The sequence below is a fragment of the Mytilus edulis genome, chromosome 12, assembly GCF_963676685.1.
Source record: "Mytilus edulis chromosome 12, xbMytEdul2.2, whole genome shotgun sequence".
Classification (NCBI taxonomy): domain Eukaryota; kingdom Metazoa; phylum Mollusca; class Bivalvia; order Mytilida; family Mytilidae; genus Mytilus; species Mytilus edulis.
The window spans coordinates 11,338,984-11,351,383 of NC_092355.1; the positions used below are offsets into that span (position 1 = coordinate 11,338,984).

At 32.9% G+C, this 12,400-nt stretch overlaps 1 protein-coding gene across 1 annotated transcript; it reads left to right on the plus strand.

Moving 5' to 3' along the window:
• The first annotated feature begins 6,805 nt into the window (after positions 1-6,805).
• Positions 6,806-12,400, plus strand: LOC139499035 (histidine N-acetyltransferase-like). The gene is made up of 4 exons (XM_071287698.1): positions 6,806-6,971; positions 7,490-7,673; positions 9,314-9,550; positions 11,843-12,400. The coding sequence occupies exons 1-4, from the start codon at positions 6,880-6,882 to the stop codon at positions 12,398-12,400; spliced, it is 1,071 nt and encodes a 356-aa protein (XP_071143799.1). The 5' UTR covers positions 6,806-6,879.

Here is a 12,400-nt window from a genome sequence, read left to right on the forward strand (position 1 = left end):
GGTTTTTTTTGTTTTTTTTTGTTTTTTTTTAATAATTAATCATACTAGACTATGTGAACTTTGCCATTTCCTGTGTACTCTATTATTTAATATTTATGCGACAATTCTTTACTCATATAGACATTTTTCGCTGGAATTTACTGATTGTCATAGTCATGTGATTCAATATGGTGGAGTTGACCAGTGCTTCGAAAAACGTCGCTCAGTCATTTTAAAATTCAAATTACAGTTACACATTGCTTAAGCTGAGGATGACAATCATGACACCTTCAAAGCGACATAGGATTGAGCAAGAACGTATTGACTTCTATTTCACTATTCTACCAAACAGGAAGTAATACTCTATAGACTATAACACTCTCATGGAAAAAGTTCCATGGCAATATTATTTACCTACGAACACATGTTTAACCCCAAACGCCATTGTCATGATTGATATGGACTATATAAAATTGCTGTTTGGTGTGAACCGAGCTTTATAAATTGTGACTTGGATAGACAGTTGTCTTTGGTATTTACATGTATATGAGATCCTGTAATATCTATCTACAAGATTGAGAACACAATTTTTGTAATAAATTTAAAACATATTTAATTCTGTAATATCTGATAATATGTATCAGTTATTTGTGATTTTTCATTTGATGTGTACTCTCTGGTAATGTCAGTATCAGCATGATCAGTTGAATGGTTGTGATAAAAAAAAATGGGGCAGTTTGCAATTGTCATGTGCAGGTACACCACATGTGGATCTTCTTTCCCCTCTCATTTATAAAATTGTGCATAATATTTATCACAGAAACGCACCAGTATTTTGGTGAATGAAACACTAGTCATATTAAATTAAAGTCAGAGGTGGAGTTTTGTTGTTTTTATAGGGTATCACTCAAGCATGACTGGAATTGGCCCCTTTGCAGGCAGTGAGTGGGCTCCTGCTTATGAAAATTTCTGGACCCACCACTGAAAGTTTGAGTAAAGTTAGATTAGAATTTAATTATGTTGAAATTTGCACAGATATTGAATGAAAAATCTAGTAAATTAAAAAATAGGCACTATTATTAAAAGCTTTCCTTGCTTATTCACAATCACATATACAATGTAATATCCTCCATGCTATTCTGATCTAAGTTTTTATTCATACATACATGTAGTCTGGTGCTGTTCCAAGTAGTCTTCTTTTTTCTGTTTTTTGAGAAGTATTTGTTTTACCTGTTCAGTCACTGTAAAGTGTTACAATTCATATTCAAACGCAACACATAAATAGTGACCAAAAAGGTACAGCTATCACATGAGAGAAGCTAGAAAAAAGTAAAATGTAAACATTTTAAACATTTTTGTGGAACCATGAAAATGTGGTATAAAGATAGATATGCATAGATAGACCATAGAACAAATAGGCAAACAAATTCAAAGGAGATGTACATGTTAGATGAATTATGAAAAAAAAGAGGCATGGACAATAAATATAGCCTTTGTTAGAGGTGACCCAGGTCGCCTATCTCTAAATCATCTATATTAAAGGTAACCACATATTTCTGGGCCGGGTTGAAAAATAAATGAAAATGACTTTGAAAAAAACTAATAGAAATACACCAAATTTGGGAGACATCTATTAAAATGTTTGAAATAATAAGAAAGTTGAGAAGAACTAAGCTTTTTCAGATAATATACAGACTATTGCAGTCAGCCTATAAAAGACTCTTTGCCTCCTGAAATGTTTGCTTATACACTGTGCTTTCCTATAATGATTTAAAATCAGTGTGATAGTTTTCATGAAGAACACTGAGGTATTATGTAAAGATAAATGTTGTGTTACATGTATCTACCCAAATATAAAGTAAAATATAAAAATTCTTGACTTATAAAACCAGTGATTGATCTCCTGATTCATGATCATATCTCATCACTCTATGCAGATGCTGTGCGAAAGAAAACAATTGACTTACCAGTATGCTTCTTTCCATTGAGTTGATTTATTATTAATTATTTTGCTTTGAATACACCTTATTGCTACAATATGTATATGTCCGCCATTACAAACTGTACATGTACATCACAAATATTTCATGTAAAATGTTGTTGTTTTAATACAAAATATATGATGCCACAATGGAAAAGTAATTGTTGTATGACGTGTTAATGGTTAAAGAGGGACAGATTCTCAGGTCAGCTGGGACAATAAGGGGGGGGGGGGGAGGGGGGCGACTTCTCCACTCATGCTTCAGTGCTTCCCTACATAATCATGATAATCAACCAATGCAAATAGTAATGTTCATCACGAAAAAATATACTATATAAAGTGTAAGACCTGATGATGTGAATAAATTGAAATCAGACATATCAAATAGAGTTTTCAGTGCTTTTGATATATCAATGGGCAATCTGATGAGTTAAGTCTTTTTTGATTGATTTTTATAGTTCGTTCTTATGTTGTACTGTTATACATGTACCACTGTCCAACTGGTTAGGGGGAGGATCGGAATCCCGCTACAATGTTTTACCCCGCCACATTATTTATGTATGTGTCAGTCCCAAGTCAGGAGCCTGTAATTCAGTGGTTGTCGTTTGTTTATGTGTTACATATTTGTTTTTCGTTCATTTTTTTATATAAATAAGGCCGTTGGTTTTCTGGTTTGAATTGTTTTACATGTCATATCAGGGCCTTTTATAGCTGACTATGTTGTATAGGCTTTGATCATTGTTGAAGGCCGTACGGTGACCTATAGTTGTTTTAAAATGTCTGTGTCATTTTGGTCACTTGTAGACAGTTGTCTCATTGGCAATCTGAATCATACCACATCTTCTTTTTTATAATGACTGCTGATCACCACTGTGTCCATACTGGGACTATTATGGTCCAACAACCAGTGGCGGATCCAGAATTTTTCATAAGTTCAGGCCCACCAAATTTCCCAGAAAAGGATGGCATGCCCCCTGGCCCCTTCTAAATCAGACTCCTGACAACTCCAAAGAATAAAACATCATGTACGAGTACATCAAAGATCATCAAACTGTCTACCCCACATGCAAACATCTTTTTCGGAGTTCACTGTGTTGCAAGTTTTTTTGGTTTGAAGAATCGTATAAATGATTGCCTTGGGCTGTTGGGGGTCATTGTCAAATCTGGGAACAGTATATCTAATATATGTTCCTGGTCAAATATAAAGCTAGATTATATAATTTCCAACAGCTGACACTATAGTATCCTATAATGCACTGAAACCCTTGCCAATAACAATACCGTGATGATTGGTGTAGGCTTCTTTGCACATATAAAGAAACCATATTGCTCACCTTGTAATTTTTGTATTCTTCTAATCAGTAGCGTCGGGTTTGTATTTACACTAGAAATCAATGAAGCGATGAAAGTGCTGGAAACGAAATTACATCTTCGGTAAATTCCGTGATTTTAATATTTTCTAATCAACATGTCCAAGCAATGAAAAATAAATGGTTATTATTTTTATACATAGAGCATACCACGTACGTTTTGTGTTTTCTAAGCTGACGAAGAAATCTAACACAAAAGTATCTCAATCATTTAACCGTTTTAATACGCAGTTTAAAGTGTGAATTATACACATTACTGTCCTATTTTTAGAGAATAGCAATAATACATAAATGTACAGTTTCTTACCAAAATAGCAACATAATTTCAAGATTAAATCATCGCATTGTCACATGATTATATAATCTGCACCAAATTGACAGTTTGACGTGAGTTATCATCATAACTAATCACTATAGCAAATGAACACTTTATCATAATATGTACCTATAACCTAGTATCATGATTTCAATCCGACCCCACTTACGGACGCGTAGAACATATAATGCATGCCACTCATTTATAGCCAATCAGACGTTAAAATGACCTTCATTTCCCCCAGAATTATTCCGGAAACAGCCACGAAGCAGCCATTAGATAGTATTTATAACCAATGAAATAACAGAAATACCGTTAACAGATTTACCCGAACCTGACGTTTAGCCTCTGACTAATCAGACCGTATCACCACGGTAATAAATCACCATTCAGTGGAAATATACGGTAGCGTATTAGCACCACACATTTTTGTATACTCTGAGAATTAAAAGAACCTGATCGCTTACATTAAAAATAAAGAAAAAAGTTTCTTTACTAATAATTCATTTTAAAGCAGAAAGATCATTTTGTCTATTTGACTTAAAAGTTTCACAATTGTATGACATTATTTTTGCACTTTCAATTTAAATATGCCATATCTATTTTGTTGTTAAATTATTAACTTTTCTGATGCACGCATCCTTCTTAATTTGTGTATAATTGCACTTCAAGTATTATCTTATTCCTATGCATATTTATTATAATGATTTAGCCATGTATCTATAATGGTTCTTTTCTTGTCTAAATTACAAACGAAATGAATTACAGCCGGACATACATACACAAAGTTAATGAATAAATGAAATCAATTTCGCAAAGTTTGCTTAATAACGAAATGGTTTGCGCTATTTCGCGAAGGTTTAGGTTATACAGAGGTTTGCGTTATTTCGCCTAGGTTTGCGTCATTTCACAAAGGTTTGCGTTATAGCGCAAAGATAGCTAGATTTTTTTTTAAATGTGTGGCGCTTATACACTTTCGTAGAAATAGCCAGAAATAGATAAAAACGGGCCAAAAGAATAGAAATTGATGAATAATGGGTGCTCAAATATATAGAAAAGAGAATATTATAGGTCACCATAAATAAAAAAAAAGAAATAAAAAATAGTTAGAGAATAAAAAAAAGATGAAGAACCCCCATCCGGACTCTCATTTTGTATTTGATAAAGAAATTTAAAGAGTCGAAACTTCAAGATGATTTCTTATTGGTAAAAACAAATAGAAGAAAATTGAAAAGAAAGTCATTTTTGTTGTTTTCAGGTCACAGAAATGCATGCGACTTCAGTTTTTACGATTTTGGCCAAATATGTTTTATGTTAATGAGATCTATATTGTCTATAGCAGAACTGAAAATAGTTTTTGATGTCTAAGACTCCAGAATTATTGGGTCAAATTTGATTCATTTCAATCACATTTTAAAAAGTCTTTTCTGGAATACATTTTCGCACTAAAGAAATTATTAGATTGGGTTGATGCGTTTGTTTTGTGATTTAAACATTCCTTTCATGTGTTGCCTTACTGTGCTTTTTAATTCATAAAAGTGAAAAATATAATCCTGTATTGATAAACTAATATTAATATCGCCTTAAACTGACCGGACATTTAAATGTATTACACGTGTATGTTTATTTGTGTATTACACTCAAATGACCTATAACCTAGAGGGACCAACGGTCAGATAAAGGTAAGACATGTAAAATTGGTTATATTTCTTTTTGGTGTTAATCATCACTTACTATCGGACTTATTTTACTGTACAAAAAAACTAAAGTAATTATAATCAGTTGATTTAAGGGGATAAACACATAAACACGCTCGCCTGGAAATTTCGCCTTGTTATGCGTCCTACGAAAAAGGGGGGTGTTAGCTATGGTGTGTACATTTATTCAGTTATGTCACCTTTGCTTTGTTTTAATACGAACATTAATAAAGCCTGTCTAAATAAGGCGTAAATAAAACAAAAACCGGTGAGGAATGAGAAACTTCACCACTCAGTTTAATAATAAATTATGACAGTTATGTAAATCATGATTTTTAAATCTACAAGATAATCTACAAGAGATAATTCATCGATCTATTGAATAACATATCGTGGATGCAAATATATGTGTCGATCTGATCAGTGAATTTTGTCGAAAAAACATGCAAATATTTATACGCCACATTAAGAAATGAATTTAGTGAGATGATATGAGCCGTTGGCTTAAAGCTTAGTTCCTATAATTTTAATTTCCTGCGTCATATTATATGATGACAGTTTTGTTTATTAGTTACTTTATTGAATGCCATTTGGAAGATTCGGCTATCAACCAAATGTATAGACGATGTCTTTACTATATTTATATAATAACAAGAAAATGTGGTATGATCTTTAGGTATATTATCCTATGAGATGAGTATGCATGAAATATATGCCACGTAACATTAAGCATTCAATCTAACATCATCAATTAGTTTGGTATATGTAAAATGTATCATTAATTTTGAAACTCATGTATATCATTAATCAAAGTACGTAATATTTAGATTATCAGATAACTTGTTCCTATATTTCTTTGTATAACAAAATTTTGGATCCTCAATGCTCTTCAACTTTGTACTTGTTTGGCTTTATAAATATTTTGATATGAGCGTCACTGGTGAGTCTTATGTAGACGAAACGCGCGTTTGGCGTACTAAATTACAATCTATGTTCCTTTCATAACTATATTTATGATACTTAATATTCAATTATCAAAGTGAACATGCATGAGATAATGACGAGTCCTGCAATTTACACTCTTTTTATTCACGTACACTACAACACATTGTCTCCATCCGCTCGCAGTCTCCATCAGTTCGCTGTCTCCAGAATTTTAGCAATGGTCGTATTTAAATAAAATATCGCACATGCTCTATAGTGCGATATTTATACAAGATAGAGCGAATTGTATTCATATAACACGAGATCAATGTTCAATCTTTAAAAAAGCGAGGTTTTTTCACAATTTTGGTGTGGGCGTTTTTGATGAGGATATGTCAAATCCAGATTGTGTGAGAAAGCGCGTTCGACGAAACTCATTTATAAATTAAACAGTTAATTCAGGTTCGCATTTTATTGTAACAGTTATTTGTTAGTTAAAGTTTACAAAAGCTTATCATTTTCTATCTTTTTAAAGAAAAAAAAACAAGGCTAATTCAACCTATACAGGGGTTGACCCAGGATCCGAAGAGAACAGAGTTGATTTTGTCCTGAATGGTGAAAATATTGGCGAGCCGAACGAGGCAACTGTTTTTAAGGAAGAAGATTTTTAAATCTACTAAAATCAAATACTGCCAGCTGGTCAGGTAAGAAAAATAAGACGATAAGTGAGAAATATGAGAAAATCGTTCTTCCATGTGTGTTATTGAAATTGTAGAGGGCGCCCCTATATTTGTTTCATAAAAAAATATTGATCTAATCCATATCAATATGCAAATCTATTTCAAAATTGGTTATTAACTGATAAATGATATCAAAATTGCATTACACATTTTACGCTACGTCTCTACCTGAAACGTTCTATATATATATTTAAACCATTATAATCTCAAAGTTAAAGAATTCCATTAAAACATATAACCGTAGTTTACATTTTAATTAGCCAGAAAATGGACCGCCAAGAATGTGGAATCAAGAGGGTAACAACAGATGATTATGAACGAGTAAAGGCGATATTACCCCCTGAAGGAGATCTATCATGGAGGTGATACCAAACAATTGTTATATTTAATTTTTTTTTCGAATAAAAAAGGGAGCGAAGGCACGCTACGTAAAGTTAAATAATTCCATTAAAACATCTAACTGTAGTTTATATTTTAATTAGCCAGACAATGGACCGCCAAGAATATGGAATCAAGAGGGTAACAACAGAAGATTATGACCGTGTAATGGCGATATTACCCCCCGCGGAGATATATCATGGTGGTGATTACCTTCCAGATTATTTCCACATGTTGCTTGACATGCCAAACACTGAGATGTATGCTGCTGTCGACGGAGAAAAATTTGTAAGATTTCCCAGCGAAAGTATTGGTAGTTGTTTAAGAAAAATATTTAGGAAAGACATATAATACGTATATTGAAAACAATCAGGGGAAAAAAATACCCGAAAAACACCGATGGATCTCTCACAAAATACCACCATTACGTTGTTTTCCGATCAACCGATTTTTGGAGATCCCAACCCTCCCCCTATACTTCTAGCCAAAGTAGAATCAATAGTTTGTTTATACAAAATATTTAGGAAAGATATATGATACTTTAAGATGGGAACGATGAGGGGGGGAAAATCCCCGCAAAACACAGCAGTACCTCTGACAAACATAAATAACTATTTGGATTAACTATTTATGATCACTATTACGTTGGTTACCAATACACGAGACTTGTAATATTGGAACACACAAAACATGTCTAATTTATATTGTACCGTTATAACCCAACATGTATGGCTAATTGTTCCAGCAAACATTTTGAACCCCGCACATTCTGTACGTCCCAAGTCAGGAGTTTGTATTTCATATTGGTTACCCTTTGCTGCTGTATATCATTTGTCGTTCATTGTTTTGTACATACATCAAGCCAATACTTGTCTCGTTCGAATTGCAACACTGAGGCTGTAGGATCAGATCCAACACGAGGCAGGTGTACTCGGCTATCTTAATTCAGAAGAAAGGTCGGTGCAACGCTCTCTCCGGCCACCCCGGCTTCGTAAAAAAACTGACTACCACGAAGTGGCACAATAGTGTTGTAAATGACTTTTCAAATTCAAACTAGTTGATGTTTTACATTTGTCATTTCTTGGCCATTTAAAGCTCAATATATGGATTTGCTCATGCGTGAAGGTCGTTATTAATTTCTACGTCAGCTGGACTCTAATTGAGCGTTGTGTCATAGACAGTTGTACATGTACCCAATCTTCCATTAATTCAATTAAAAATAAAATACTTTCTGAGAAAAAAATAACGTGCCTTCTAAAATGTATACATATATTTCAAGCTTCGGTCTTGTTTAACTGAACTTTGTCTGTAAACATTTTAAATAATATTCACAAAAACTCTTATCACACTCGAAAAAAAACTTGTCCAATCGAAAACAAATACGAATAAAACTGGCCAACGTGCTTACAGTTAACCGTCAAAGTAAGTATTATTATTGTATAAAACTAAATAAATAAAGAAGTTTATGTTGAGAAAGAAAACATCTATGATAAAATATATATTCATAGACGCTGCTTGGTAGCGCAAGAGCCGTTTGTAAGGTTTTCTAAATTCAATACTATCATGGACATGAGATGTACTGTGATTTAAGAAGCCGAGCTACTTTTAAAATGAGCAAATTATGACATGCAAGATCAATATTATAGGAACAATTATTTAATACACAATAATCTAACAACAACCCTGTTACTGTACAACAAAGCTTGATTAACGTGTTTCAGTGAGGTCAGTTTGAAGCCATATCATAGATGTTTCTATATTAGTATTATTTTACTAGGTGTATCTGTATGAATTTAATTTTGAATAAAACATCATTTTCAATAGAATTATCAATGGTGATATTCACCACGCGAAGGTCACGAGCAAAATATTAATAATAATAATAATAATAATATCATAAGATTCATCCGATTAATTTGATTTCCTAGGTTGGATTCAGTTTTATGAGCATTGTGGATGATGGTAAGACCATAGTAGCAAGAGGCGGGAGAATTTCAAAAGAATATTCTGGTAAAGGACTTGTTGGGACAATGTCAAAATGGTTGGATGAAGGAGGACCACTTTACAGGCAGGGATTATTGAACAGAGCTGCTATAGGAAATAAAGAAAATACTCCATTACTTGAACACGCTCGAAAAGGACTATGCAAAGAAATTCTTCAACAGGTTTACTTACCAATTTTCTATTTGAAATTTAAAAACCGCCGTTTCCATAGAATCCACCAGTTAGGTGTTGTTTTGTTCTGGTTCCATCACGAAATATACCTTTTTTCATGCATGAAATCGTTTGTCACATGATATAAGTCAGCTGATCTTAAAGGTTCAATAATCCAATTTAACATGTAAATATGTCACGTTTAAATAATGATCCTTCCACTGTAAAAAATGGTGTTTATAAATCTTAAACACAATTTCTAAAAGCAACCTTTTTTTTTACACATTTTGATCTAAATAAGTCTCAGTTGTTTAGAACTGTCTAGTTTAACAATATGTTTAACATTATGTTTAGGATCGTGTTCAATTAACTTGGAAATTATTTTATTAGAAACACTTTAATTCTAAAACACATTTTAACGGTTTGAAATCAAGAATTTTGTACGTTTAATGTGCTAACTGAAAAATGTGTTTATATATAAATACAATCCTGGACAGGTTTAGAACTAAACAGTCAGGAAACTGATGTTCAGAAGTTGTCGTTTGATGGTGTGGTTCATAAGTGTTTCTCGTTTGTTATAATAGACCGTTGATTTTCCCGTTTAAATGGTTTTACACTAGTAATTATTTTGGGCCCTTTATAGCTTGCTGTTTGGTGTGAGCCAAGCTAGTATATAATTATAGGCTATATCACTAACGGAAAGCTGAATACTAAAATTTATGATAAAAGAGATGATTTTTCATTTCCTATCGTTAATTATCCATTTTTAGATGGTGACGTTCCCTTGTCAACATCTTACGGTGTTTATATATCTCAACTTGTACGATTCGCTCGTGTATGTAACAATGTTTTAGATTTTAACGAGAGAAATTTATGTATTACTGAAAAATTATTACACCAAGGTTTTCGATATCACAAACTAGTCAAAACATTTACTAAATTTTATCATCGGTATAAGGACATCATTCGTAAATATAGCTCAACATGCAGACTTCTTAAATGATCAGGTTTTCACATCCAATTTTTTATGGAAATATTTTTTATAAAGTACAAAGGTGTCAGTATTCACCTCAAAAACTAAAAAAAACCTTTGAATAGACTTATTAAGAAAGGATATAGTTACGATACTGTTGTCAGGTCATTAAAGATTGCATATTTTGGCGTTAATATGAATTCACTTATAGGGTCTTTGCATCGGAACTAAACACATTTATTCAAAAACCAGTTGTTGGCATGACACGGGTTATGTTCTTCTCATATTTGTTATGATGGTATGATACTAAACCCCTAACGGGAAGGATTGTGCCTGATGTTCGTATGATGAAATCATAATCTTTCAGTCAGTTTAATTGAAGTCTGGAGCTGGCATGTCAGTTAACTGCTAGTAGTCTGTTGTTATTTATGTATTATTGTCATTTTGTTTATTTTTTTCTGACATCAGACTCGGACTTCTCTTGAATTGAATTTTAACGTGCGTATTGTTATGCGTTTACTTTTCTACATTGGCTAGAGGTATAGGGGAGAGTTGAGATCTCACAAACATGTTTAATCCCGCGGCATTTTTGCGCCTGTCCCAAGTCAGGAGCCTCTGGCCTTTGTTAGTCTTGTATTATTTTAATTTTAGTTTCTTGTGTACAATTTGGAAATTAGTATGGCGTTCATTATCACTGAAATAGTATATATTTGTTTAGGGGCCAGCTGAAAGACGCCTCCGGGTGCGGGAATTTCTCGCTACATTGAAGACCTGTTGGTGACCTTCTGCCGTTGTTTTTTTCTATGGCCGGGTTGTTGTCTCTTTGGCACATTCCCCATTTCCATTCTCAATTTTATCCGTATGGATAACAGTACCTTGACCTATAATGGTTTACTTTTATAAATTGTGACTCGGATGGAGAGTTGTCTCATTGGCACTCAAACCACGTCTGCCTTTATCTGTGAAATACATTTGTTGATTTTCTACGCACCAATAATGTATATGATAGAACAGTCGTATTCGATGCAATTGTTTTGAGGGGTAAGATACTTTGATATTCCACATTTTGATACAAGGAGTTTGGACCCAATAATGGCTGCATGTTTTGTTATAATTGTTTAGATAAATAAGTCCATGTTTTTTTCTATATGGGATACTAATCATTAACAAAAAAAACTATCAAAACAGCATATTGCACGAAAGCACATCATCACACGGTAGTGTACTTTTTTTTTTTTTTATATCAGTTTAACAAGAGCAAACCAAAACCTTAAAATACAAATATTTTTACATTTCATATTTTATTTATTATTCAATGTCTATTTTGCAGGACTTTCGTTATTATGACATTCGGAAATTGAATCTGGAAGAGAAATTTAAGAAGCAAAGGAAATCAAACCAGGTTGTAAATCATGCACGATTTATCGAAAAATATGAGTTTGGTCAAATACTAGAATCACGTGACCTTAGCCAATATTTTTTCCCAGAAGGCCGTGCTGTTGTTGACGACGTACCATACAAAATTATGCGATCAAATGCTCCACTGATATTTACAGAGCGCACAAAAGTGGTAGTAACTCATGCTAACAATCCAAAAGAAGCCATTTTATCAATTAGTAATTTTTTCAAGGCTCCTATTGGAATGATTGTAAATATGAATATATATGGCAGTTTGTCCGAAAATATTAAATCTCATGTAATCTTACATGTTCAGAAATTGTTCCCCTGTTTAAAAAGCGATTACATATTATTCCGCTGTATATCAAAACCAGATACAAATTGGGAAAATTTGGACAATGTGATGACTGAATTGGGTTTTAGAACAACACAATTTTATGGAACAGGTTTAGTTTGTGTGGAATGGAATTTAAATTCAAGCAAATTGTAA

Excerpts from the sequence above, each read along its gene's own strand:
- LOC139499035 (XM_071287698.1), top strand. The coding sequence starts at position 6,880 with ATGGTGAAAATATTGGCGAGCCGAACGAGGCAACTGTTTTTAAGGAAG. Across the intron at positions 7,674-9,313 it reads CTGTCGACGGAGAAAAATTT|GTTGGATTCAGTTTTATGAG; the intron begins GTAAGATTTCCC and ends TTGATTTCCTAG. Across the intron at positions 9,551-11,842 it reads GCAAAGAAATTCTTCAACAG|GACTTTCGTTATTATGACAT; the intron begins GTTTACTTACCA and ends TCTATTTTGCAG.